General features: G+C 43.9%; 4 protein-coding genes across 11 annotated transcripts in view; 2 read left to right on the plus strand and 2 right to left on the minus strand.

The window, feature by feature from the left end:
* Positions 1-398: 398 nt before the first annotated feature.
* Positions 399-1,978, plus strand: tmem251 (transmembrane protein 251). Of its 4 annotated transcripts, none has more exons than XM_071535605.1 (2): positions 399-512; positions 1,120-1,978. In XM_071535605.1, the coding sequence occupies exon 2, from the start codon at positions 1,133-1,135 to the stop codon at positions 1,604-1,606; it is 474 nt and encodes a 157-aa protein (XP_071391706.1). In that variant the 5' UTR covers positions 399-512; positions 1,120-1,132; the 3' UTR covers positions 1,607-1,978. The 4 variants fall into 4 exon arrangements, with proteins under 4 accessions (XP_071391706.1, XP_071391707.1, XP_071391708.1 ...); XM_071535606.1 differs by having other exon boundaries at positions 404-512; positions 1,123-1,978; XM_071535607.1 differs by having other exon boundaries at positions 414-472.
* Positions 1,979-2,154: 176 nt separating this feature from the next.
* On the minus strand, positions 2,155-6,545 carry LOC139657690 (uncharacterized). Of its 3 annotated transcripts, none has more exons than XR_011696183.1 (3): positions 6,347-6,545; positions 3,880-4,196; positions 2,155-3,774 (listed from the first exon to the last, which is right to left on the minus strand). XR_011696183.1 is itself a non-coding variant. In XM_071535602.1 (2 exons), the coding sequence occupies exons 1-2, from the start codon at positions 6,534-6,536 to the stop codon at positions 4,081-4,083; spliced, it is 306 nt and encodes a 101-aa protein (XP_071391703.1). In that variant the 5' UTR covers positions 6,537-6,545; the 3' UTR covers positions 2,155-4,080. The 3 variants fall into 3 exon arrangements, 1 of the variants encoding a protein (XP_071391703.1); XR_011696184.1 differs by having other exon boundaries at positions 3,859-4,196; XM_071535602.1 differs by having other exon boundaries at positions 2,155-4,196.
* On the plus strand, positions 5,761-20,278 carry ubr7 (ubiquitin protein ligase E3 component n-recognin 7). Its single transcript, XM_071535601.1, has 12 exons — positions 5,761-5,868; positions 8,875-8,998; positions 9,887-10,020; positions 12,005-12,065; positions 12,157-12,252; positions 12,328-12,381; positions 12,609-12,714; positions 13,160-13,260; positions 15,018-15,182; positions 17,412-17,577; positions 18,431-18,492; positions 19,135-20,278. Exons 1-12 carry the CDS (start codon positions 5,807-5,809, stop codon positions 19,216-19,218), a joined length of 1,215 nt encoding a protein of 404 aa, XP_071391702.1. The 5' UTR covers positions 5,761-5,806; the 3' UTR covers positions 19,219-20,278.
* A 141-nt stretch (positions 20,279-20,419) lies between these two features.
* btbd7 (BTB (POZ) domain containing 7) overlaps positions 20,420-27,751 on the minus strand; it is a 29,797-nt gene continuing 22,465 nt past the window's right edge. For 2 of the 3 annotated variants that reach the window (XM_071535598.1, XM_071535597.1), the window contains 4 exons: positions 25,701-25,893; positions 25,451-25,629; positions 23,453-23,758; positions 20,420-22,015 (listed from right to left, as the gene is read on the minus strand). In XM_071535598.1, the coding sequence (XP_071391699.1) occupies positions 21,500-22,015; positions 23,453-23,758; positions 25,451-25,629; positions 25,701-25,893 (1,194 nt within the window). In that variant the 3' untranslated portion in view covers positions 20,420-21,499. The remainder of the gene's footprint in view (positions 22,016-23,452; positions 23,759-25,450; positions 25,630-25,700; positions 25,894-27,751) is intronic. The other variant, XR_011696182.1, reaches the window with a different exon arrangement.

The raw sequence follows: 27,751 nt of genomic DNA on the forward strand, positions 1-27,751 counted from the left end.
TTTAGTTCTTATTGTTACTGTAGAGCTTTTAGTATAATTCTTCAACACATATTTGTGTTTCAGAGGTAAAATGGAAAAACTCAAGTAAAAGTATTTCTTAATGTTTTTTATTACATTTATAAATGGTAATCTATAGTGATACCAGTTTAGGAACAGACAGACTCTCTGGTTGTTTACTGTGTTTTACTGATAAATGTTTACTGGTGTTTACTGTTTTATCATTTAAATATATCTAATCAATTTTAAAGAGACTGGCAAACATTTCAGCTCCATAATGAATAAACAACTTAATAATAAAACGTTATAATTAATTAAATGAAGTGAGACTCGGGATGAACGCCAGATGGCGCTAACGGGATAGGATTGTCAATGACGTCACCCGGAAGTGTCCTCAGTCAGGTGACAAAACAGGAAGAGAAACGAGACTCTTCTCCTCTGATCGACAATGGATTTAAAATGAATCTGCTGCAAAGTATTTAATTTGAATTAACCTGTTTGCCATGTGAAGGAAGGTAAGAAGAAAACAGCTGAGTGACAGCTAACTAGCTAACTGGCTAACTAGCTAACGAGCTAGCTAACTGGCTAACGTTGATTTGGAAAAAGCAAGTCGACAAAACCAGTGACGTTGCGTTGAATGTCGATCTGTTTTCCCGTTAGACCGACAGTCTATGATGATAATATCTACAATATTAATGTGTTAGAAGTGTTCCTACAGTATTAGTGTGTTAGAAGAAGAGTGAAGCTACAGTATTGATGTGTTAGAAGAAGAGTGAAGCTACAGTATTGATGTGTTAGAAGAAGAGGGAAGCTACAGTATTAGTGTGTTAGAAGAAGTGTTCCTACAGTATTGATGTGTTAGAAGAAGAGTGAAGCTACAGTATTAGTGTGTTAGAAGAAGTGTTCCTACAGTATTGATGTGTTAGAAGAAGAGTGAAGCTACAGTATTAGTGTGTTAGAAGAAGTGTTCCTACAGTATTGATGTGTTAGAAGAAGAGTGAAGCTACAGTATTAGTGTGTTAGAAGAAGTGTTCCTACAGTATTGATGTGTTAGAAGAAGAGTGAAGCTACAGTATTAGTGTGTTAGAAGAAGAGTGAATCCCTCTCTCTGTCTGGTTCCAGCAGGTTATGGAGCATGATGACGTTCCGGCAGAGGATGGGCTGGCTCTGTGTGTTCCTCTACCTGCTGCTCAGCCTGCTGCTCGTGTTTTATGTGTTTGAGCTGCGGAGCTTCAGTCTGGAGCTGGTGGAGAGGAGCGAGGGGAGGAGGAGCGAGGGGAGGAGGAGCGAGGCGAGGGGCGAGGCGAGGAGCGAGGCGAGGAGCGAGGGGAGGCCCTCCGCCGGCCCGGAGCCCCCGGAGCCCCCGGAGCCGGCCTCCTGGAGCCGGAGCGTCCGGGACCGGCTGCCGCCGCTGCCGGCCTGGCTGTGGGCCTCCATCTTCGTGTTGCCCTACCTGCAGGTCTTCCTCTTCCTGTACTCCTGCACCCGGCCCGATCCCAGGACCGTGGGCTACTGCATCCTGCCGGTCTGCCTGGCCGTGCTCTGCAACAGACACTCCTTCAGCAAGGCGTCCAATCAGATCGGCCGCCTGCAGCTGATCGACACCTGAGGACAGGAAGCTGCGGCGCGGATGGTCCGACTTCTTCTAACGCTGAATAAACAGCAGGTGGTACGACTTCTTCTTCTAACGCTGAATAAACAGCAGATGGTACGACTTCTTCTTCTAACGCTGAATAAACATCCGAAGGTCCGTCTGCTGGCCCGTCTCACCTGGCAGACAGGAAGTGATGTCACAGACCGGACTGAAGGATCTGAAGCACAAACAGTCTGCAGAGTTTTAGTTTCATCAATCTGAATGTAGTCTAATGTTCATCACTGGTGTGTGTGTGTGTGTGTGTGTCTGTGTGTGTGTGTGTGTGTGTGTCTGTGTGTGTGTGTGTGTGTGTGTGTGTGTGTGTCTGTGTGAGTGTGTGTGTGTGTGTGTGTGTGTGTCTGTGTGTGTCTGTGTGAGTGTGTGTGTGTGTGTGTGTGTGTGTCTGTGTCTGTGTGTGTGTGTGTGTGTGTCTGTGTGTGTCTGTGTGTGTGTGTGTGTGTGTGTGTGTGTCTGTGTGTGTGTGTGTGTGTGTGTCTGTGTGAGTGTGTGTGTGTGTGTGTGTCTGTGTGTGTCTGTGTGAGTGTGTGTGTGTGTGTGTGTGTGTGTCTGTGTCTGTGTCTGTGTGTGTGTGTCTGTGTGAGTGTGTGTGTGTGTGTGTGTGTGTGTGTGTGTGTTTTGTCAGTCTGCTGTAGTTTCCTGGATCAGTTTCTTTCAGGACTGAATTCAAAATGTTCTGAGTGACAGAAACTCGTCTGTTTATTCTGTTCGTCTTTATTTTCATTTCATTCTTCTGTCTGAGAAGTACAAAGAAAACTTTATAGACAAAACTATCACACACTGCAACTGTCATTCATCTCCATATCATCCTGTATGAAAGGCTGGGTTCAGGTCGTCTCATCCTATAAAAACAGACTGGGTTCAGGTCGTCTCATCCTATAAAAACAGACTGGGTTCAGGTCGTCTCATCCTATAAAAACAGACTGGGTTCAGGTCGTCTCATCCTATAAAAACAGACTGGGTTCAGGTCGTCTCATCCTATAAAAACAGACTGGGTTCAGGTCGTCTCATCCTATAAAAACAGACTGGGTTCTGGTCGTCTCATCCTATAAAAACAGACTGGGTTCAGGTCGTCTCATCCTATAAAAACAGACTGGGTTCTATATGAAAACAGTGAATTCTCCAATTGGAAATCTGGTTTCAGTCTTTAGTTTATTTCCAGTTTCTGATAATCAGCTGATCTGCAGTTTAACAGATAAACAAGTCGGTGATTTAAGGAGACTTGACTAAGTATTGTGCAACATGTTGCCAGGTCTCTTAGGATTGTGCAACATGTTGCCAGGTCTCTTAGGATTGTGCAACATGTTGCCAGGTCTCTTAGGATTGTGCAACATGTTGCCAGGTCTCTTAGGATTGTGCAACATGTTGCCAGGTCTCTTGGTATTAGACACATTATATCTGAACCAAAACAGTGTTTTACATACAGTGCTTCAACACACACACACACACACACACACACACACACACACACACAGAATAACAGAAATGAATCAAATCCAAGAACAAAATGTAAAAACAAAGTGAAAGTCTCTTTAGAGGAAACTGAACAGCTGTTCAAATCAAAAGAGAAAAATCGTTGAATTGTAACTTCGTCCATTCAGCCGTTCAGACCGACTTTATACTCATTAATATTGATGATCAATAACGAACTTGTTCCACATGCTGACATTTATATTGATGATCAATAAGAAACATGATCAACGATCCAGACACTTCAGGCTCTTCTAACTTTTCTAACTCTTTTCCAGTTCTAAACAGAACCGGCTGAACTGAACACAAATCAACTCTGTTGGTTTTTAGATTTTCCTCTTAAAGTTTCTTCAGTAAATCTGAAAAAAAAAAACACTTTCATGTTTCCTGTTTCCTCTGCCTGGCCGGCTTCATGTCAGACTGCTGTAGTTTATATTTTGAGTCAAAGGGCTTGTTGTTGTTGTTGTTGTTCTTCTGGTTTTCTACTGAGTGACTGTGTGTATTTATGTTGGTGCTTGGTTTTCTAACTGCACTGTGATTAAAAAGCTGATTTAAGAATATCAACTGTCTCTTTTCATCCAAGCACACTGAATCATATTTAGTTAAGGTTGTGATCAGCAGAAACACCTGCTGACCTCTGACCCCTAGCTGCTGACCTCTGACCCCTAGCTGACGACCTCTGACCCCTAGCTGCTGACCTCTGTCCCCTAGCTGATGACCTCTGACCCCTAGCTGATGACCTCTGACCCCTAGCTGATGACCTCTGACCCCTAGCTGATGACCTCTGACCCCTCTGGTCACATGGTTACAGTATCAATATTGTCAGAGTTCTTGCTCCTGCAGATAAATGTTCAAACATTTTAATGAAAAGCAGATTGAACATGAGCAGCAGACAGAAGAGCTCAGCTGCTGACAGACTGTCTGTGTTCAGGTTGTTCTCCTCTTCCTCCTCTTCCTCCTCCTCAGGTCTTCAGGGTTCTGGACCTCTTGGCAGGCGGTTCTGGAGGTTCAGGAACTCTGCTGGAGGTTTTTGGTTTTTCAGTTTCCTCATCTTCATCGCTGTCTTCCTCCTTTTCATCTGCAACAGAAAAACAGACAATCCATCAGAAACAAAGACTTTGTGTTTTCATTTGAAAGAGTCTGACATTACACAGCTGGGTCAGTCGGGTCAAATCAACCAAATTTCATGAATTTCGCCGGCTCCAACTTTTGATTTTGATCATGTTTCTCCTGGAGGAAGATGAACATAAATGATGAAGAAAGCCCAAATATTAAAGCTCACTGATCATTATTTACTGAGTTTCCCTCAGTTTGGTAGCAGGAGGTCAAACGATAATTTTCTCCTGTGATCTGGAGCAGGTTTCTGGGTCTGAAAGAGACTCTGAGAAAGGAGGCAGTTCCACTCTTTTCCTTTTTCAGAGACTTGGAGGCAGACTAACAGATTCTGCAGTGTCAGCACTTTGTGCTGTGAGCCTGTGGCAGCAGTCAAAAGACAAAAAACACGAGTGAGTGATTTTTTTGAAAGTGTAAATATTAATCGCTCCAAAAGTATCAACGATACTTCAATATCCTTTTACTTTATGGTTTAAAATATAAATATCTCGGTGTCTATGCATTTGCAAAGACCTGGTGGTTTCTTCTCTGAGATAATGAGCTGTGAATAGCTCCAGAAACAAACTGTCAAATTTGACGTTTTCAAAGGTGAAAAACCAGCTGTGTGACACATGGTAGGAAGCCAGTCTTCTGTGTCCATAAAGAAGAGGTTCTGAAGTAAAAATAATGTAAAAATTGGAAATGTATCTTTTTCCTTCATTAAAAAAAATTAGGGCAAATATATGACCAAAAAAATGTGTTTTCAAGGGTCAGAAATACACTACATTGACAATGTGTGACAAACCAATACATGACCCGCTGTGCAGAGTCTGTACAGTGAATTAAGAACTGAACTGTTCCTCTGATGAAACTCACAGCTGGAGGCAGAAAGTGAAGTCTGGTCTCTGATGGATCCTGCAGTTCCTCAGACGGCCTCTAGAGGGCGCCGCGGGTCTGCACAGGATCTGTGCTTGTTTTGTCACATTGCCCTAATTTTGTTTTAATGAAGGAAAAAGATACATTTCCAATTTTTATATTATTTTTTACTTCAGAACCTCTTCTTTATGGACAGAAGACTAGCTTCCTACCATGTGTCACACAGCTGGTTTTTCACCTGTGAAATGTGAATACTTACATATATATATATATATATATATATATATATATATATATATATTCACAGCTCATTATCTCAGAGAATAATCCACCCAGGTCCTTACAAATGCATAGACACCAAGATATTTTTATTTTAAACCATAAAGTAAAAGGATATTGAAGTATCTTTGATACTTTTGGAGCAATTAATATTTACACTTTTTTTTTTTTTTAAATCACTCACTCGTGTTTTTTGTCTTTTGACTGCTGCCACAGGCTCACAGCACAAAGTGCTGACACTGCAGAATCTGTTAGTCTGCCTCCAAGTCTCTGAAAAAGGAAAAGAGTGGAACTGCCTCCTTTCTCAGAGTCTCTTTCAGACCCAGAAACCTGCTCCAGATCACAGGAGGAAATTATCGTTTGACCTCCTGCTACCAAACTGAGGGAAACTCAGTAAATAATGATCAGTGAGCTTTAATATTTGGGCTTTCTTCATCATTTATGTTCATCTTCCTCCAGGAGAAACATGATCAAAATCAAAAGTTGGAGCCGCGGAGCTCTGGGTGAGTTGACACGGAATGACCCAGCTGTATTATATTATATTTTACTATATTTTACTATATTTTACTATATTTTACTGTAGTTTAAGAAACACAGTGAGGCTTTTGGCCCAAGGCTCGTTAGCGCTTTGCAAACAGAAAGTAAATCACAAATCTGAGTTTCTTCTGTTAGAGAAACAACAGACTGATGCAGAAAAATCAAAAGTGACGTCACAATGAGATAAACTCAGCGTCAGTTTGTTTTGCAACATGAACACAAACAGAAAGAGTTCAGACTCTTCTGTTATAAAACTGAACCGGATTCAAGCTGCGACACTGATCAGGTTTAACATCATTACTCTCCATGGAGCGGCTAGCTAACACAGCTAGCTAAAGCTAAAGCTAAAGCTAAAGCTAAAGCTAAAGCTAAAGCTAAAGCTAAAGCTAAAGCTAAAGCTAAAGCTAAAGCTAACGTTAGCACGTTAGCACGTCAGCAGCTCACCGTCGTCACAGTCTCCGCCGCTGAACAGTTTCTCGCGCGCCACCAGTTCCGTCAGAAGCTGCGAGACTTCCGCGTTTAATTTCTTGATTCCCGCCATCATGGAAGTCAAATTATTTTCTGTGTTAACGTCAATCTTCTTTTTAAGTCCGTCTCTGTATTTCAGCTCACACTGCAGAGTTACAGCCGCCATGTTTACTTGGGCCTCTGTGCGTCTGGTTTCGTCATCAACAATCGACTTCACTTGTCGCCTTTGAGCTCCACGGTAAACTGGTAAACTTTAAGTCTGATTCGGTGTCAGTGTCTTTTAAGTCGGAACATCTAAATGAAACGATCTTGTGAGATTGTTTTAACACTTGTTACATTTTAAAGCTTTCCCCATTGATTAATATAAACTTGCAATTACGATGTTTTCGGTTAATATGCAAATATTAAATGGGACAGTGCTTTGTCAATATGTGGTAAAATGTGTGGAAATGCAGCATTTCACCGCATGAACTTTCCCATGATGCACCAGGAGTGAAAATGACAACATGGCTCTTATTTCTGATCACAACATAAAGGACATCAGCAGATAAAACGGCCTGAAGTTTGATTTTTGTCTCTAACTTTATATTTGGATCAGAAGCTTCTGATCAGTTAATCTCAACATTTCTGAGCCACGGGATCCAACTTAACTACATTATTTAATAATGAGTAGAAGCATCATGTAATCAATAGATGCAGCTTCAGTTTACGTGCTGCACCTGAACGCACCATAATCCCAGCAGTAACACCGCTGGGATTTCTTTTATTTTATTTCCCATCGTGGAATCTAAACTTCTTCTTCTGCAGTTCTGCTTCTTCTCTGTAGTTCTACCAAGAAGGTTCTATATTTCAACCGTGTTTCTATTTATAACATCTTTACCCTCTGACCCCTGGTTCCCGCCAAATACAATCTGCGGAAGTAAAACGGAAGTTGTCATCAGTAGCAGCAAGCTAGCGGATTTAATAACAAAGATAGCGTTAGCTAGCTGTGTCCAGCTAACCGAGCTGTTTTACCGTGTAAGTTGGTGTCGTTCTCTTCATTTACCGAGCTGCTCTGTCCGGTCCAGCTGCTTTATTCTCTAAACTCGTATTTTAATATTGAACAACACAGCTAACATCAGCCAGCCGGGCGCTTTATTTATTATGTACATTTGTGTTATTGGTATTGTAATAACAAAGTTAACGTTAGCCACGCGCTGTTTACTCTATAAACTGTTATGTTAGTATTTATTATCAAAGCTAACTTTAGCTAAACTCTCCAACCAGGCCGTTTGGTTCTGTTAACTCGTCTTGCAGTTCTCTATAGAACCTTCATGTTCTCTAACAGCAGAAACCTTCATGTTCTCTAACAGCAGGAACCCTCATGTTCTCTGTAGAACCTTCATGTTCTCTAACAGCAGGAACCTTCATGTTCTCTGTAGAACCTTCATGTTCTCTAACAGCAGGAACCTTCATGTTCTCTATAGAACCTTCATGTTCTCTAACAGCAGGAACCTTCATGTTCTCTAACAGCAGGAACCTTCATGTTCTCTAACAGCAGGAACCTTCATGTTCTCTAACAGCAGGAACCTTCATGTTCTCTATAGAACCTTCATGTTCTCTAATAGCAGGGACCTTCATGTTCTCTATAGAACCTTCATGTTCTCTAACAGCAGGAACCTTCATGTTCTCTAACAGCAGGAACCTTCATGTTCTCTATAGAACCTTCATGTTCTCTAACAGCAGGGACCTTCATGTTCTCTGTAGAACCTTCATGTTCTCTAACAGCAGGAACCTTCATGTTCTCTGTAGAACCTTCATGTTCTCTAACAGCAGGAACCTTCATGTTCTCTGTAGAACCTTCATGTTCTCTAACAGCAGGAACCTTCATGTTCTCTGTAGAACCTTCATGTTCTCTGTAGAACCTTCATGTTCTCTGTAGAACCTTCATGTTCTGGAACAGCAGGAACCTTCATGATCTAACAGTAAACTTGTTTATGTGTCAACAGGCAGGATGTTTATCTGTCAACTAGAGCTGGGCCATACGGACAAAATCAAATATCACGATAGTTTTGACCAAATACCTCGATATCGATATTGCGACAGTATTGTAGGGATGACTATTGGTGCTTTCACAAAATATTTACACAATGAGATTTTTGATAAATAATCATCAGTAATGTGGATATAATGACTAAGTGGGTAAAGACAAATAATAGAACAGCTAGAACAGTCTGGTAAGTTCAGGAAATGACATCACATCACTTTACTGTAATGCAGCCTTTAAAACCAGGAAAAGACACTTATGCCATATCACCATATTACCATATCCAACATCTAAGACGATATCTAGTCTCATATCACGATATCGATATAAAATCAATATATTGCCCAGCCCTACTGTCAACAGTAAAGTTGTTTATGTGTAAACAGTAAAGTTGTTTACCTGTCAACAGTAAAGTTGTTTATGTGTAAACAGTAAAGTTGTTTACGTGTAAACAGTAAAGTTGTTTACCTGTCAACAGGATGTCTGCTGAGGGAGAGGAGACGGTTTCTCTGGTTGATGTTCTGCAGGAAGATGAAGAGCTGGAACAGGAAGCTTCAGCTGTTCTAGCAGGAAGTGACTCTGACCAGTGCTCATACCCCCAGGTCAGAGGATGTAACATAACATAATATGATATAATAATATAATATAATATGATATAATATAATATAACATAATATGATATAATATAATATAACATAATATGATATAATATAATATAACATAATATGATATAATATAATATAACATAATATGATATAATAATATAACATAATATGATATAATATAATATAACATAACATAATATGATATAACATAATATAACATAATATGATATAATATAACATAATATAATATAACAACATAATATGATATAATATAATATAACATAACATTATATAACAATATATAATATAATACAATATAATATAATATATAATATAATACAATATAATGTAATATAATATGTATATACAGTATATATCACCCCCAGGTCAGAGGGTTTCATATGATATAATATAATATAATATAATGTAATATAATATAATATAATATAATATAATATAATATAATGTAATATGTATATATATCAGGTTATAGTTTCTGTATCAGATGAGTTTACTGTGCTGACTCAGTTAAACAGCAGGAAGCTGTTTGATCAGGCAGACTGATCAGTGTTCATACCACAGGTATTTATTAACATATTAATAACATAATAAATCAGTTAATTAACACATAACAGCTTCTCGTTTATTAAGACTGAGGTCAGTACAGACTGAGTCTGACTCCTATCCACATGATTTATACAATATTTTACTTATAGTCTTATAGTTAATAGAATATAACACACTATATATTTTACTCAGTTTTATTTTGAAGGCTGTAATAATTTACTGTTTTATTTTTGACCTCTAGTGTCTTCCTGTACATTAGGCTGGTAGTCTGAATTTGTGTGTGTGTGTGTGTGTGTGTGTGTGTGTGTGTGTTTGCAGGGTTATGTGAAGCGTCAGGCTCTGTACGCCTGTAACACCTGCACACCGAGGGGCGGAGAGGCAGCAGGAATCTGCCTGGCCTGTTCCTATAAATGTCATGAAGGCCACGATCTGTTCGAGCTTTACACCAAGAGGTGAGGAGACACTAACCAGCTGAAACTAACCTCTAACTAACACTAACCTCTAACTAACTCTAACACTAACCTCCAACTAACACTAACTAACCTCTAACTAACTCTAACTAACCTCTAACTAACACTAACTAACCTCTAACTAACTCTAACTAACCTCTAACTCTAACTAACCTCTAACTAACACTAACTAACCTCTAACTGACTGTAACTAACTCTAGCTAACTCTAACTCTGAACTGAAGGTAACCTTCATGTTACAGGTCCCTAACAATGTATGAACTACCGTACTTCCTCTAATAGTGGCCGTTAGTGAATTTAAAGCCGGGTCTCCGATAACAGCCGTGGCCGCGGTCGACACGAACAAATAAAGACCGGCCCCAAACATACAGGACAGGCCGGGGAAAAAACAAAGGAAACAAGCGTGAATTCGCAACAGCTGCGACCACATACACACACTGAGGCTTCAGGCCGAAGGCCGGGGGGAGCGAGCTGTAGAGCTGCTGCTCAGCTAAAAACAACAGAGGATCCCGGTAAACTCCCGGTGCCCGGTGGAGCGTGCCGTCGTCGATTACCGTAATGCGTCGCAGTAACAAAAAAACGGCTACCTAACGAACTCCAACAGAAGCAGATCAGAAAACAAGGAGGCTACGTACTAAAATATGAGCAAATATACTTATCAAACAGAGGGAATTAGAAATAATTAGAAACTGTTCTAGAGTGCTGGCTGTGTCAGTTAGCTAACGCTTGGCCATATTAGCTTCCAGTCGCGTGCCTGCTAAGACCCTTCGAAGTAAATAAAACATCCGTTTGATTCCTACAGCTACATGCCCAGCTGCTCAGCTCAGCTCAGCTCAGTGTCTTAGCTGAATCTCAGCTGGAAAAGGCGACTACATAGATGCCGGACTGCAATTATTTGATATAGGCAGTAAGGGTTAGGACTAACACAGACTGAGATGATCATGTAGGGTCTGGCTGCAGACGTCAGGCCCCGCCCCTCTTTGGCTGCAGACGTCAGGCCCCGCCCCTCTTTGGCTGCAGACATCAGGCCCCGCCCCTCTTTGGCTGCAGACGTCAGGCCCCGCCCCTCTTTGTCATGTGATCCGGGGCCCGCTGCAAGATGTGGAAGTGACGGTGATTTTTTTTAAAAACCCTATGAACATGAAGGAAGTAGGACTTTCTGCATCTAACTTTATTTCAAATAGACAATATTTAAAATTAATTAATTAATTTACTTTAAACATCCAAATATGGTTGTTGCTGCGCTGCCGACCTTTCGCTGACCCCGGGACAGGCTAACACTAGAGACCGGATCAATATCTGTAAAACTGATCTCCCAACACTTTACAGTCTGCTCTGTATGGGATGCCAGCTGCTGTCCTGTTTAAATGTCCCATTTAAATGCCAATAAAGAAAATAAACTTGGTCACATTGTATGAATTATTGTCCACTTACACCTGCTTCATTTTACAGGTCTGATACCATGTAAATACATATGAACGCAAATATGTTGTTGTATAATTATTTTTTTGTTAATGAACAGGTCATATGTTGTTAGTAATAAAACAATTTTTTGTTAACGTCTAATTAGGAATTGTTCATACATTGTTAGGGACCTGTAAAATGAATGGTTACCCTATCTCTAACTAACACTAACTCTGACTATCTCTAACTAACACTAACTCTAACTATCTCTAACTAACACTAACTATCTCTAACACTAACTCTAACTATCTCTAACTAACACTAACTAACTATCTCTAACTATCTCTAACTGTTACTATCTTTAATTAACCCTAACACCAAGAGGTGAGAAAGCTGCTGTTTTTCACATTCAGTTGCTGCACAACGCTCTGTCTTCACATGATCCAAGTATTTAATATTTAGACACTATTCATTCACAAACCCTTTGAGCGTTTTCAGGATTCGAACCTGCAGCCTGTTCATCATGTTGACTATTTGATGACTCGGACGTTTTCTCCTCACAGGAACTTCCGCTGCGACTGTGGAAACAGCAAGTTCAGAGATCTGCAGTGCAAGTTCTTTCCAGTAGGTTTAATAATGTGACTGATGACAAACTGTTAATTTGATTTAGTAAACAGACAGATGTTCAGCGCTTTGGTCTTCTGCTTTGTTTCAGGAGAAGGAGCAGGTGAACAGTGAAAACAAATACAGCCACAACTTCTTTGGTGTGTATTGTACCTGCAACCGGCCGTACCCCGACCCGGAGGACCAGGTCAGAGGTCGTTTCCCTCAGAGTTCACAGCTGCTGTCAGTAAAATATATTTCATAACAGCTTCTTGTCTCGCAGGTGGAAGATGAGATGATTCAGTGTATCGTGTGTGAGGACTGGCTCCACGGCAGGGTGAGACTATCTAACCTGTAGACAAACTGGTTCTGTCATGAAGAACCTGTAGAACAAACTGGTTCTGTCATGAAGAACCTGTAGAACAAACTGGTTCTGTCATGAAGAACCTGTAGAACAAACTGGTTCTGTCATGAAGAACCTGTAGAACAAACTGGTTCTGTCATGAAGAACCTGTAGGAGAAACTAGTTCTGTCATGTAGTAATAACAGTCTGTGTTTCCAAAGCATCTGGGCTGTGTGGTTCCAGACTGTGTGGAGCTGCAGGAGATGATCTGTGAAGCTTGTATGAACCTTCATCCCTTCTTATGGACCTACGCTGCTCATCTGGCAGGTAAGACCTTCCTCTTCCTCTTCCTCTTCATCACTTCACACAATATCTGACTCTCCAAGTCTGACATCTGGCAGAAAGTAGACAGGCTGTTAATATGGTAAACCAGTTTACCAGTTTATACTGAACCAGTGTGAATCAGTATGCTGGTAACAGCACTGTATTCCCTGTTGGTTTCTGGCTCACTTCACAATGTGATGCGTTTCCTGTCCACTGATGTGTTTCTTGTCTCCTGATGTGTTTCCTGTCTCCTGATGCGTTTCCTGTCTCCTGATGCGTTTCCTGTCAGCTGATGCGTTTCCTGTCTCCTGATGTGTTTCCTGTCTCCTGATGCGTTTCCTGTCCGCTGTGATGTGTTTCCTGTCTCCTGATGTGTTTCCTGTCCACTGTGATGTGTTTCCTGTCCGCTGATGTGTTTGCTGTCCACTGTGATGTGTTTCCTGTCCAGTTCCCGGTGTGGCTGCCGCAGAAGAAGAGCTGAAGCAGGAGGAGGAGGAGCAGAGCGGTGATGAGGAGAAACAAGGAGCAGAGCAAGCGACCAGCAGCAAGGTGAGACCTCTGACCTCTGACCTCTGACCTCCCTGTGGGGGATTTCACTGCAGGATCAATAGAGAATCCCAAAAATAAATTTGGCAATAAAATAATCTTGTTTGGCTTTCTATCCCTGTAAACAGTATGACTTTTGTAGTACTAAAACTACATAGACTAACAGTAATACTACAGCATGAACTAACAGTAGTACTAATACCAACAGTAATACTACATGGTTTAATGGTTACACTAATACTAAGTGAAGTTCAGTCCAGTTTCTCTCTTCAGTTTGTCTCAAAGGAGTTTTTAGAGAACAAACCTGCCTAGATCTAACTGATCAATAGTCAGTCACAATAAATCAATCACAATAAAATGATCAATACAGTCTGCAACAAATTAAAAGGAAGCACAAGACAAAACAGCATAACAAGTGAGAGGCATAACAAGCCTACCTGACCTGCCTAAGCTACCTAACCTACCTAAGAATCCTGACCTACCTAACCTACCTAAGAATCCTGACCTACCTAAGAATCCTGACCTACCTAACCTACCTAAGAATCCTGACCTACCTAACCTACCTAAGAATCCTGACCTACCTAACCTGCCTAAGATACCTGACCTACCTAAGAATCCTGACCTACCTAACCTGCCTAAGATACCTGACCTACCTAAGAATCCTGACCTACCTAACCTACCTAAGAATCCTGACCTACCTAACCTGCCTAAGATACCTGACCTGCCTGACCTACCTAAGCTATCTGACCTACCTGACCTACCTAACCTGCCTAAGATACCTGACCTGCCTAAGATACCTGACCTACCTAAGAATCCTGACCTACCTAACCTACCTAAGAATCCTGACCTACCTAACCTGCCTAAGATACCTGACCTGCCTGACCTACCTAAGCTATCTGACCTACCTGACCTGCCCAAGCTACCTGACAACCGCAAGAACTGTGACTGGCCCTCTTTGTATTTCTTCCTACCTGTATCCAGTTTGTGTCTGCCGACGCAGAACCATAAATGCTCTCACCTACGCCGTTGCCACGGCGGAGATTTGACGCAGAAGTGTAATTTTGCCTTTAGTCTGCATTGTGAGTTTCTGTACAAACATGGACAGTAACAGTGAGATAAAAAAACAGATAGACAGCACCCTACTGCCAGGTAAGAAGATAGACAGTAACTTATTTGTTATTTAGTTGTTGAATAAACCATTCCCTGTGAAATAAATGGGAATTGGCTCATGACAGCAACAGAGAAGAGCATATAGATACATAAGACAAATAGAACACTGAAGGTAATTAAAAAAATAATTATAACCCAACATATTGAAAATAACACAGCAAATAAAGACAGTGGCTTCATAGCAGATTTGCAGGCTGAAGCCGGTACATCACTAGCTGTTTACATTCTAGGTGACCAAATATCCAGAAATGTGTCCAGAGGTGTAAATATGCATTGTTTTTTAATTAATTATATAATTATAATTATTGTCATTGTCAGACTTATAGACAGAGGAAACTGCATTTACAGATGGACGTAGGAACAGTACAACTATTTACTACTAAATGGCATTAAATTCCCTAATTTAGATTAGGATTAGTTTACGTTCTGTTATTTTTGGAGGCAGGTGATATTCCCAGGGTCAGCATAGAAATGTGAACAGTCCAAAATAAATAAAAACACCAGAACAGTGTTCATGAAAGCCACTTGGATGTTTTGGTGTAGCCGGGTTTAACTCGTCTAAAGTAGAATAATTCATACTTTCCTTTCAGGCAGAAGTGAGCGACGGTCCGAGCTGCAAACGAAGCCGTCAGGAGACGGAGGGGAAGTGCAGACTGAAGGAGCTGCAGGCCATTGGTCAGAAAAGAGTCCAATTAGGAGCTGTGTTCTGGCCGTCGGCATGGCGATCCAAACTTTGTTCCTGCATCACCTGCCAGGTAAATGAGGACAGCTGCTTTTTAAAAGTTGTATTTTAAAAAGCAGCTGTTTTCACATGTAACATTCCAGTTACATGTGAAAACATGTAACTGGAATGTTGTGGGTTTGAATCCTGGTTGGGATCTTTCTTGTGTCCACTGTAAACCAGCCAATAAAGCAGAAATGGCATAAAAATATATTTCCAAAAACTTGCATCTCAATGGATTAACAGCCAGATTTACCTCTGGGGTTTTGTTTTCGCACCTGTCTGTCTGTCTGTCAGCAGGATTTCTTAAAAAGTTCTGACTGTATTTGCATGAAACTTGGTGGAAAGTCTTAGGGCAATGAAGAACTGATGAACCCTTCTGATGAACTGTGGGTTGAACCGGGAATTTGGCCACATTGTATCTGAAAAGACCGACGCCAAGAGACGAAGAGTCGCTGAGCTCAGAGCAGCTGAGAGGAAATGGCGCAAATCCAGAGATCCCACTGACCTCAGTGACTATCAAACTCTCTTATCTGCATTCTCCTCCCATCTAAAAAGTGCCAAGAACACTTATTATCAGGAGAAAAAGCAGCACCAAAGATGCTCAGAAATTATTTTCAGCTTTTAATTCACTCCTCAAACCTCCACCCTCAAGTTTGCTCACGGCTGACCTCTTTGCCTCCTTCTTTACTGATAAGGTTTCTACCATCAGTAATCAGTTCTCTGAGCCTGACCAACTCCGTCTGCTGCCACCAGCTAACAGGACCTCACTCCTGTCCTTTTCCCATCTCACTGAGGAGCAAGTCTCCAAACTTCTGCTGGACTCTCGTCCCATTACCTGTCCTAACCAGTCTGGCTTCAAACGCGGACACTCTACCAGACTGCGCTCTCGTCTGTAGTAGAAACACTGCGATCAGCTAGAGCTGCCGGTCAGTCCTCTGTTCTACTGTTACTTGACCTATCGGCCGCCTTTGACACGGTGAACCACCAAATCCTCCTCTCCACACTCGCTGAGCTCGGCTTCTCAGGATCCGCTCTCTGCTGGTTTGAGTCCTGCCTCTCAGGGAGATCCTTCAGAGGGTCTTGGAGAGGGGAAGTGTCTAAATCCCACTGCTTGTCCACAGGGGTACCTCAAGGGTCAGTGCTTGGACCCCTTCTCTTTTCATTATACACCACCTCACTGGGTGCAGTGATCCGCTCACATGGTTTCTCTTATCATTCATATGCTGACGACACCCAGCTCCTCCTGTCGTTCCCGCCAGACGACCCCACGGTCTCTGCACAGATATCGGCATGCCTCGCCGATATCTGGGCTTGGATGAAGGAACGCCACCTTCAGCTTAACCTGTCAAAGACTGAGCTCCTTGTCATCCCAGCCAGTCCCTCTGTACAACAACAGATCAGTATCCAGCTCCAATCAGCTCAGCTCATTCCCACAAAGTCTGCCAGAAACTTGGGTGTCATGACTGATGACCAGCTAACCTTCAAGGATCATGTGGCTTCTGTTGCTCGGTCATGTGGATTTGCTCTGTACAACATCAGGAAGATCAGACCCTACCTGTCTGAACATGCAGCACAACTCCTGGTTCAGGCTCTTGTAATATCAGCCTTGACTCCTGCAGCTCCTTCCTGGCAGGGCTCCCGGCATGTAGCTCAGACCTCTGCAGATGATCCAGAACAGGCGGAGCGTCCGGTCTTCACCCCCAAAAGAGCACATGTCACTCTGCTGTTCATCTCCTCCACTGGCTCCCAGTCGCCCGCATCCAGTTCAAGTCCTTGATGCTCGCCTACAAAGCGTCTCAGACCGACCTGAACTCCTCATTCAGGTCTACGCTCCTCCGCCCACTACGCTCTGCCAAGGAGCCACAACAAGGCCCTAAGTCTCTATCCAGACTCTTCTTCTGTGGTTCCAAATACTGTGCGCAGGCCGAGGTAAAATCAGCTGTTTTTTATTTAGTAAATAATTTGAATAATCTCCTACAGTTTTGCGCCTTACAGCTGATGCCTAAAAATACATATCATCAAAAGCACGTTTGCAGCCCAGTTTTCACCACATTTGCACACAAAGCCCTTTTGCCATGCAGGTAAATCACATTTGTCCCTTCTTACACACGCAGTTGCATTAGCGCCACTGTTACCCCATAGTAAATATGGGGTAGGGCCGGTTGCACTCTGTATAATGAATAAATCTGTGAATGATGCTGTGATGTCCATCTGTTAGAAAGACGAACCTTCAGCCGCTAACGAAGTCGTTCCTCTGCAGAAATGGGCGGCGGCTGCAGGAGTTTCCTTCCTGCTGGACGAGGCGGACACCGTCCTCGCTTACGAAAACAAAGGAAAGAACAGCGAACAGGAGCGGCGAGGTCACGACCCGCTGATGTCGGCTCTGGACAACCTGAACAGAGTTCAGCAGCTGGAGATCATTCACGGTACTTTAATATTTAAATCAGTTTTTAAAGTATTCCAGATCATTTATGCTACTTTGACTTTTTAATGTCTAAATAATTTTTAAAGCCATTCATGGTCAGTGTCGGGGTTGTTAATGGAAAAAATATAATAAATTACTTTACTTATTACTGAGAAAAGTAATTAGTTACTCTACTTGTTACATTTGCTGAAACTGGAACTGTAAAGCCTGACTTCACTCTGTTACAGGAAAAAGTAATGTGATTACAGTAGCACATTACTTTGTGACCCTTTAAGGCTGATTTATGGTTTTGTTGCAGTGTTGCCATGGCTACGCTGGTGTCTCCGGCCGGCGGTAGTTGTGCGTTGGTGATTCTGGTCTAGAGCAGAGAGATACTAGATGTCAGTGTGGAGCTTTGTTAGCGCAGCAGTAACAGCAGAAGAAGTCGTAGTGAAACTCATGTTGTGGATTTCAGTTTATAAACGGGAGCTGGTCTGTGGTCCAGAGGAACATCTGAACCTCCTCAGCTCGTCTCTCTTCATCTGCTCCGTGTTCTTCACTGTCGGAGGAGGAGACACCGAGCGGCCGATCACAGCTCTTCTGGTCTTGCTCTGTGCTCAGTTACAGTTTTAAAGGAGCCGTGAGATACGGAGAAACTTCACAGCAGAAGAATAAATCTTCAGCCCCGACACTGTTCGTGTTCCTTCGTGTTTCTGTTTGTTCAAACAAATCCAGACTCGGCTGGAAAGTGTATTGTATTCTGCAGGGTTGGTTGGTTTGTGTTCCTCTGCCTTGGCCATGTAACAGTAATAATAATAGTAATCATTTAATACTATATATAATATAATATATATAATATAATGTTTGTTTCTCAGAATACAATGACATGAAGACGGAGCTGAAGGACTTCCTGCAGAGGTTTGCAGCAGAAGGAAAGGTTCGTAGTCCGGATCTTTTTCTCTGTTTGCATCCAAGTCATTTAAAAATGCAACTTTTTTCAGAATATATAACATTTCTAGTTTTCAGGTGTATTCGTTCAGAAACATTTCTTTTGCTTTTGAGAGAATGGTGTTTGAAATAGATCTCATGGAAAAACTAGATGCATTTTTTTTTAAACCATTTTGTTGCTCCTCAGAATGTGCAGACTGTTCATGTTTCTAGAAGGTAAAAAAGGTCATTTCAGATTAATTTGTGCCAATTCAAACTTTTTTTTCCCTCACTAACGGGGTGAGTGCAGGGAGGGATAACCATGGTAACCATGGTAACCATGAACCATGGAGCTGAGCGTCTGCAGGTTTTCCTTCCTGATTTCACTGTTCAGTTCTTCTCTGGTTGAAATCAGCTGCTGTTGTGTTCAGGTTAGAATGAAAACCCGCAGACTCTCGGCCCTCTGTGGCTCCTGGTCGCCATGGTTACCATGGTTACTCCTCACTGACCGAGCGTGAAGCATGAATTATTAAATGACTCGCTCCACAGTAAAGACTAGAGAACAGCGAAGATGTGAAACTGACCTTCAGTTTTCAGTTTGTCTGGACAGGAAGAGCTGCTGTCATGTGACTCTGTCTCTCTCCTCTGATAGGTCGTGACTCCTGATGACATCCGTCAGTTCTTCGAGCAGCAGCAGAGTCGGAAGAGACGAAGGTTCGACTCCGGACAGTTCTAGTGCAGCTGATCTGTTTCTACTGACTTCACATCTCCCCTCTTAACTCTTCTTCTGGACTTTCTTCGTTTTTTTTAATTTTTAATTCTGTTTGAAATAAATTAAATGTCTTTTAATATTTTCAGCCTGTCGATTTGGACTGCAGTTTACAGACATTTTAATAAAAACAGACCAGCTGTTTTCCAGTCAGTCAGAAACAGGCTGATCTCAGGATGAAGAAGAGCAACAATAAACAGCAGCTGAGTCTGTAGGTTTTTATTCAACCAAACGGCAGATTTCACAGATCAGTTCTTCTTCTCTGGTCGAAGGTTAATCAGCGAAATCAGCTGCAGACTCAGCTGCTGTTCGACTGGAAACAACAGGAAGGAGAAACAGTTTGTTGTTGCTCTTCTTCATCCTCAGAGTCACAGAACCTGAATAAACAAAACGGTCTTTCCCATTCAAATCAACAGTCGGAGCGGCGGCCATTTTGATGTGTTGGACTAGCTTCTGTATAAAGCGACTCACAGCAAGTCGCTGAGCTGAGAGGAAACTGACGTTCAGCTGAAGGGAGTTTCGCTCTTCCTCCTCCAGGTTTCACATCTGGACAGTTAGAAAGTTTATAGTTGAGTTAATCTGTTTCAGTCGATGTCTGTTAGCTGCTTGAAGTTAGCGAAAGCTAACTTTTCCTCTCCACTAAAGCTAGGCTAAGCTACATTAGTTTATAGCATTTAAGGAGCTATATTAAATTAAGTTGATGACGCTAACCAGCTGATTAGGTGGCGAAAGAAACACAGTCTTTGATAATGCTACGTTAGCCTCGTCGCTAACATCAGCTTTCCACTTTACAGCCTTAACGTCCAGACTTGTGTTGTCAGCGTACCAGACGACCACAGACAGTGGAAAGACCGTTCTATCTGTTCCGGTTCTGTGGTTCAGCCGGTTTCTGAAGTTCAAAGGTCAAATTCAGGTCAAATTCAGCTCAGTCTCAATACAAACACAATGTATCTTGGTTCCTGACCGCTAAACTGACTGTCTTTCTTTTTGATTAAAACATTGGACAAATAAAACTGAATAATGTTGAGTAGCTTCAGTTTTTTGGAAACAACATATGCATAGTGTGGTAGTATTTAAAAAGAATTGATAATTTGCCTTTATACAACAGTAGAATAAGCAGGAAAGCCATGTTCTACTTAATGGGGCTATCGCACAGCATATTCCTGTTACTATGAAAGCTGTTTATTTAAAATATGTCAGTAACTTAAAACATCACTGCCACATCCCAATGAGGAATGCAGGAAGAAATAGAGTTTCCATGGTTACGAGTACGAGGAAGCTTTTGAAGTTCCAGCTATCTACAACAAATACACTGGAAATACCGGTTTGAATAGAAAATGGTCTATGTACAGAAAACAATACAGACAGACTCTGTTCAAAGGAGGCCGATAAATGGAAAAATGCTCTGAAAACCGGTTTGTACATTAAAGATTAGCTACATCATCACAGACTCGGCTGGGAGCTGGAAAAGATTTGCATAGAACCAAAGTCGGAAGGCCGGGTGGTGGCAAAGGCACTCTGTCTCCATGTGACCCGGCTCGGCTCGGCTCGGCTCTCTGTCTCCATGTGACCCGGCTCGGCTCGGCTCAGCTCGGTTCGGTTCGGAGCGGCACAGTTTCTGACCCACAGCCCCTTCCTGGTAACAGCTGGATGCTAATGAGGATCAAGTCACTGTCATTCAGCCAGTTGTGTGTGTGGATTCTCTTCAGAAGCTGAACATTGAATGCTGGGTATCAAATGTTCTCGTCCATATCAGATAAACTCCATGTGTTTCCTTCAGTGAAAACTCAGTTTTCATCTGAACCGACCTGCTGGGTGTCAGAGTCTCATGAGGAGAGAGAGAGAGAGAGAGTCACCGACTGTTTTAACCTCCAACAACATCAGAAGAATTCAGCCATGCTGCTCTGCTCAGATCTGTCAATACATTCTGTTCACACAATATTGATTGAACGTTTGTCTTGTTCTCACCTGCAGGCTACAAACAATGTTAAACATTTCCCTCCTAAACTAGAAGGAAGTCGAGCTTTCTCAAAGGCACTGAGACTGATCCAGACTGACCCAGACTGACCCAGACTGACCCAGGCTGATCCAGACCGAGCCAGACTGATCCAGACTGACCCAGACTGATCCAGACTGATCCAGACTGATCCAGACTGACCCCTCCACTAAGCTCCTGGAACACAGTAGTCATCCCTCTCCAGACAGGAGATCCAGGGTTTCTGCTGGTGTTTGGGCTGCAGGTCAGAGGTCAGAGTGCAGACTTCCTGTAGAGACAGTCTGGTTTAGGAGGGGTCAGGCGCTCCTCGCTGGCCCCTCCCCCTGTGGTTTCTGGGTTACAGGTGAGGTCTGTCTCAGGAGCGGCATGACTCCTGGGACAGTACGCTGCTCCCTGATTGGCCAGAGCCAGGTCAAGTCTGTGTGGCGGATGCTCCAGGTCGCCCAGGGGGAGGGGCTCCCCGCAGCGGGGGCCGTGACACGCGGCGCCGGGCCGGCCGTGGCCGTACGGGTCCGGCCGTCCGTACGAGAACTCGTACGGGTCCGGGCGGTCCGGGGGCGCCGCGGCTTTCGGCTCTGCGGCGTGCCGCTTTCGGGAAGGGTGGGGGGGGCGGCCGGGGGGGCAGCAGAACCCCGCGGCGACAGCGGAGAAGACCGGGCGGGGATCCGTCTCCATGCCGACCTCCGGTGGGCGGGGCTCCCGCAGGGTCAGGGCCGACAGGCCCATGGCGATATCGGGCACGAACCGGTTAACGACGGGCTCGGGTTTCTGAACGGTAAAACAAAAACAGGTCAGATAGTGAACATCCTGCCGATCAATACTCTGATTGGACAAAAGAAGGAACAGTTCAATAAACTCAAGAGTAAATAAACTCAAATCAGTTTGTGTTGGCAGTCTTTTAAATGACCAAAGATCAGCATGCAGACGGGTCAGGGGTGAAAAAGGTGAGAAGAAGAAGGAGTGGCGGGACATCCCGACCTCCTGGGGGGTCAGGGGGCAATCTTCCCCCCCCGGGAAGATTTTTATAAATAATAAAATTCTAAATGCTCATTTCGGATTATTTTTAGGAATAATTTGATGCTATTCACAAGCTAAAAGAATGACAAGATTGAGCAAAATAAAGTACAAAGACATGAATTTATTAAGCCTCATTTTACTTTAATGTAATTAGTAGCCAAATGAGTATTAATGGCAGTTTGTAAGATAGTTTTTGTTTTTTGTTTTTTTTATTATATTAACATCTTACACTAAATAATGGTTATTCTTTATTGTGTATTTTGATTTGTTTATTGTATTTACATCAAACAATGACTTTATTTTGTTTATTGTTAACAGTCAAAACTCAAAAGCGTCATCAGCCAACTATAATAATCTTGTTTCTCCTCGTTCGGTTCGTTTGGGCAAATGAGAACACAGGAGTCGCACTCGGGTGTGGACCGAAACAGCCGGTCCGGGACCAGGCGGTCCGGGACCAGGCGGTCCGAGACCAGGCGGTCCGAGACCGTTTCCAAGCGAACCCTAATGCGGTTCGATTGCAGTGGGAATGCACAACGGACCGAAACAAGCCTACAGTTACATATTTATCTGTGTTTGTCTGTATGTGCCATCTGTCTCGGGGCAGCGCATCATACATGTTACATGCATCATACATGTTACATGCATCATACATGTTACATGCATCATACATGTTACATGCATCATACATGTTACATGCATCATACATGTTACATGCATCCACACGTTGTTTTTGAAGGAAATGATCACAGTTGGAACATTGGTACAACCAGAGACTCGCTGCCAAATTGACTTCATTTTGGAAGTGTTGCTGCATGGATGGATATTATAAGAATAGATGTATTATGTTCCTGTGTTTTGTTTTGGTGTTTTTTGACCGCAATGAAAATCCGGCACAAAACTTTGAAAACGTTTGACCAATGAGGGAAAACTTTACTGTGTTTACACATGTTGGTCCGCTCTTCAGTGTCTGTGTGGTTCAGGCTTGTGTGTCGTGTGAAAACAAACCGAAACAAGATGCAGGTACAACAGCAACAAATTTGTCCCTGACTCAGACCAAAGCAAGCGAACTAGAAGTGCCCTAATTGACATACTAGGGTCGCTCCCTGACACCCTGAGTTCATCACAGTTCAGTTCATCACAGTTCAGTTCATCACAGTTCAGAGTTAGGGTTAGGGTCCTGTTACCTACCGCTGGGCTGCAGCCGGCCTGCAGGTCGGGGGGCGCCGGGTAGGCGGGGCCGCCCTGCTGTGGGTGGAGCAGGGTGGAGTTACAGGGATAGGACATGGAGCGTGAGGGCACCTGAGTCGGGAGGCGGGATCTCCAGCTCGCCTTAAGGTGGGCGTGGCTCGGTGCGGTAGTGGGGTTGTAGGGGGGAGGAGGGGGAGGGAAGGGGGGGCGGAGGTCACCGAGCGCGCTCTGTACGGCCGACTGACGCGGCCCTAAGACCGGACTCTCATCCCCAAAACGATCGTCTGGAAAAAACTTGTTTGGATTCTGGAAGACAGGAGCACAGAAACAGTCTGAACAGGAAAGAAAGAAAATACAAAGCATCTGGACATCTGGAGCATCAGCAAACTAAACTAAACTAACTAAGTTCAAATGGTTTCATATCCCTACTTTAGCTTTGTTAGTATGACATCATCTCCTAGCCTCACCTGTCTGAACCCTTTTCTCCTCTTATCAGACCCGGGAATTTGCAGTAAAAATGTTAAAATTCTGTGATGGAGTATTGGTTACAGTGATATGAAAAACAGTAAATATTTATTAACCACATATTTATCTATCTATTCATCCATTGCCTCTTTATTTATCTAATTGTGTAGAATGACTTAAATTATTCGTACTGATAAAACATTGATTAAACATCCACATAGACAATTTGCATTACTTTTGTGCTTTACACTGCGGTGCAATTTTGTCTGAGTTGCTGACAAGTTTACTGATAAATATGAAATCATGCAGTGTGGAACTTATGAAGAACATGTAGGAGAATATTCTGACAAATAAGTTTCTTCCGAACTTTGCCTGCGTTTAACATACCGACAGTTTTCAAGTGTGCATGTGAGGAGGCGTGTGCGTGTGGAGGAGGCGTGTGCATGTGAGGAGTGTGCATGTGAGGAGGCGTGTGCATGTGAGGAGGCGCGTGCATGTGAGGAGTGTGCATGTGAGGAGGCGTGTGCATGTGGAGGAGGCGTGTGCATGTGAGGAGTGTGCATGTGAGGAGGCGTGTGCATGTGAGGAGGCGCGTGCATGTGAGGAGTGTGCATGTGAGGAGGCGTGTGCATGTGGAGGAGGCGTGTGCATGTGAGGAGGCGTGTGCATGTGAGGAGTGTGCATGTGAGGAGGCGCGTGCGTGTGAGGTGGAGTGTGCGTGTGGAGGAGGCGTGTGCATGTGAGGAGTGTGCATGTGAGGAGGCGTGTGCATGTGAGGAGTGTGCATGTGAGGAGGCGTGTGCATGTGAGGAGGTGTGTGCATGTGAGGAGGAGTGTGCATGTGAGGAGTGTGCATGTGAGGAGGAGTGTGCATGTGAGGAGGCGTGTGCATGTGAGGAGTGTGCATGTGAGGAGGCGTGTGCATGTGAGGAGTGTGCATGTGAGGAGGCGTGTGCATGTGAGGAGGTGTGTGCATGTGAGGAGGAGTGTGCATGTGAGGAGTGTGCATGTGAGGAGGAGTGTGCATGTGAGGAGGCGTGTGCATGTGAGGAGTGTGCATGTGAGGAGGCGTGTGCATGTGAGGAGGCGTGTGCATGTGAGGAGTGTGCATGTGAGGAGGAGTGTGCATGTGAGGAGTGTGCATGTGAGGAGGCGTGTGCATGTGAGGAGGCGTGTGCATGTGAGGAGGCGTGTGCATGTGAGGAGTGTGCATGTGAGGAGGAGTGTGCATGTGAGGAGTGTGCATGTGAGGAGGCGTGTGCATGTGAGGAGTGTGCATGTGAGGAGGCGTGTGCATGTGAGGAGTGTGCATGTGAGGAGGCGTGTGCATGTGAGGAGGCGTGTGCATGTGAGGAGTGTGCATGTGAGGAGGAGTGTGCATGTGAGGAGTGTGCATGTGAGGAGGCGTGTGCATGTGAGGAGTGTGCATGTGAGGAGGCGTGTGCATGTGAGGAGTGTGCATGTGAGGAGGCGTGTCCACACTGGGACACTCCTCTTATTAAAAGCTTCCCAGTCATCCTGCTGTTCTCAGACCTGCAGCAGCTCGGCGGCGGCGTCCGGCAGGCCGAACTCCCTCAGGACTCGAACCCGCAGCTCGTAGGCGACGGCGGCTCCGTCTCCGCGGTTCAGAGCGGCGGCTCGCCGCGCCGGCTCGCTGCGCCGGAGGTCCCGCAGCCGCCGGATCATCTGCTTCACCAGCGGCAGCCTGGGGACTGAAGGGAGGAGCCGCTTTAGTCTCCGGTTTCACCTTTTCCCGTACGGAGTCGCCTCCTCCCGACTTTACCTGGGATCTCGTCGGCCACCAGGGAGGGCGGGGTCAGCCGATGCCCGGCCGTCTGCTGACGGGACGCCGTGTGACAGCGGTGCGGGACGGCGTTGTTGATCATGTAGAGAGCGTCCGGAACGTTGGACATTCGAACCGTCCTCGACCCGATCGCGTCTCTCTGCTCCACCGACAACAACTCGTCCAACACCGCCTGCAGCAACACAGGACAGTGACAGGCTGGGGGTGTGTGTGTGTGTGTGTGTGTGTGTGTGTGTGTGTGTGTGTGTGTGTGTGTGTGTGTGTGTGTGTGTGTGAAGAAGGAGGAGAAGCGTTGTCATGGGTTGTCATGCCAACATCTCCATTATACATAAAAAATAGAAGCATCGTTAGCAGTATACAGGTTCTGTGTCACTGACCCTCTGCTCAACAGTTTTTAGCCCAAACATATTCAGCCTTGAACATGTCAGCAGTAAAATGTTATGAAACTATTCCGGCTGTTGGGCTTTTGATGGATTTTATCCGTGTCATCCCCCGGACTCTGGGTGCTCAACCAATCAGAGTACAGTACGCCCAAACCCACTGCCAGGCACAGAAGCCAACATCCCACCCGTTTCCGTCAGACTAGATTTTCTGCCGTTTTAGATTTTGTCCAAAACTGCGTCTTCGCTGCTCCTCCTACAAACTTTGTCCAATCTTCATCAAATTTGACACACAGCATGTCTGGACTGTCCTGCACAAAAGTTATCAAGCAGCTTTTTGATTCTCCACCCCGTTTTGATATAATTGGCTTCCAAATTGTGGTCAAATGTTGTGGGCGGGGCCTATTTTACAAAAAAATTGCATAATTCGTGAACGCATTATGCTATCTCAACCAAATTTGGTACGCTTGAACAGGTATCTACTCTGAGTTAAAGTCCAAAATCATGTGTCATTGCATCCATAGGGGGCGCTACAGCAACCTTTTAGATTTTAAATGCCATAACTCTTAATAAAAATATAAAATTTGGCACATCTGTCTTGCACAAAAGCCATCGAGCAGTTTTTTGGTACTCTGTACCGCTTTGATACAATTGTCTTCCAAAAGCTGTAGGCGGGGCCTAATATGCAAAAATTGCCATAACTCATGAACCTTAACCAATTTGTTACACATGTGCCCGATTGATTCTGAGGAGCCGTGCAAAATTTTGTGTCATTTCGCCCATAGCTGGCGCTACATCAACATCATAACTTTAAATGGCCATACACATCCATTGTATTTATCTCAGTCATTGTACATATTTTTTTCACCCCAGAGGACAACAGGTGCTAGGACCCTGCAGCATTGAATTTTGTGGAAGCGTTCCTGCTGGGAATTGAACTCTGGTCTCCTGATTGAGAGTCTGCAGTCTAACTTTCACTAAGTGAGCAGAAGTGGTGAACAGAGCGACTGACATGTGATCCATAGAGCCAATCGGTGGAGATGGCAGTGAAGCCTGGAGAGTCTGAACACCACGATGAGAAGAGCTCCACATCTTGGATCGCAGCTTTGACCCGATCAAAGATGCTGCAGCTGTCCTGAAGGTGAAACCATAAATAAACTTCAGGACTGTGCGCCACAGTCTTCACCAAACTGTTCCAGCTGCTCCTGCACACCGGCCTGGAAGGCATTCACCAGCATCCTTGTGATAAGGTGGATATCAGAGAAAATAGTATTCAAACATCTCACATCTTCACTGAGTGGGAGCCTGGATCCACTTCAGTCTGCATACAAGGCCGACGGAGAGCTGGAGGATGCCAGTCTGATTAGACAGTCACCAGACAGTCACCAGACAGTCACCAGAAAGACTTTAAAAACCTCTTAACTTTAAAAACCTTTTAACCAGTTCTACCTGAAGGTCCCGGCCCCGCCCCCCCAATGGCGTAGTGAGGGAAAGTCAAGGTGGAAGCTGAAGTTTATTTAGAGAAGATACGAATGTCATACTGAAAACATGGGGTCTTCAGCTTTCAGAATCCATAAACCAATTGTATGTTGTCCAATGTCTGATTACAAAGTATTTTAACAATAATGTCATACAAATATAAACTTTGTA

This window comes from Centroberyx affinis, unplaced genomic scaffold, assembly GCF_046629955.1.
Source record: "Centroberyx affinis isolate AG114_WGS23_722 - 3 ecotype Tasmania unplaced genomic scaffold, CSIRO-AGI_Caff_v1 ptg002744l_1, whole genome shotgun sequence".
NCBI classification, from domain to species: Eukaryota; Metazoa; Chordata; class Actinopteri; order Beryciformes; family Berycidae; genus Centroberyx; species Centroberyx affinis.

What these genes read in the sequence shown, in the direction of transcription:
- tmem251 (XM_071535605.1), top strand. Translation starts at nt 1,133, where the DNA reads ATGATGACGTTCCGGCAGAGGATGGGCTGGCTCTGTGTGTTCCTCTAC.
- ubr7 (XM_071535601.1), top strand. Translation starts at nt 5,807, where the DNA reads ATGTTCATCTTCCTCCAGGAGAAACATGATCAAAATCAAAAGTTGGAG. An exon ending in ACCAGTGCTCATACCCCCAG is followed by an intron (nt 8,999 to 9,886) that starts GTCAGAGGATGT and finishes GTGTGTTTGCAG; the next exon opens with GGTTATGTGAAGCGTCAGGC. An exon ending in GGTTTGCAGCAGAAGGAAAG is followed by an intron (nt 18,493 to 19,134) that starts GTTCGTAGTCCG and finishes CTCCTCTGATAG; the next exon opens with GTCGTGACTCCTGATGACAT.
- LOC139657690 (XM_071535602.1), bottom strand. Translation starts at nt 6,536, where the DNA reads ATGGCGGCTGTAACTCTGCAGTGTGAGCTGAAATACAGAGACGGACTT. An exon ending in CGGCGGAGACTGTGACGACG is followed by an intron (nt 4,197 to 6,346) that starts GTGAGCTGCTGA and finishes TTTCTGTTGCAG; the next exon opens with ATGAAAAGGAGGAAGACAGC.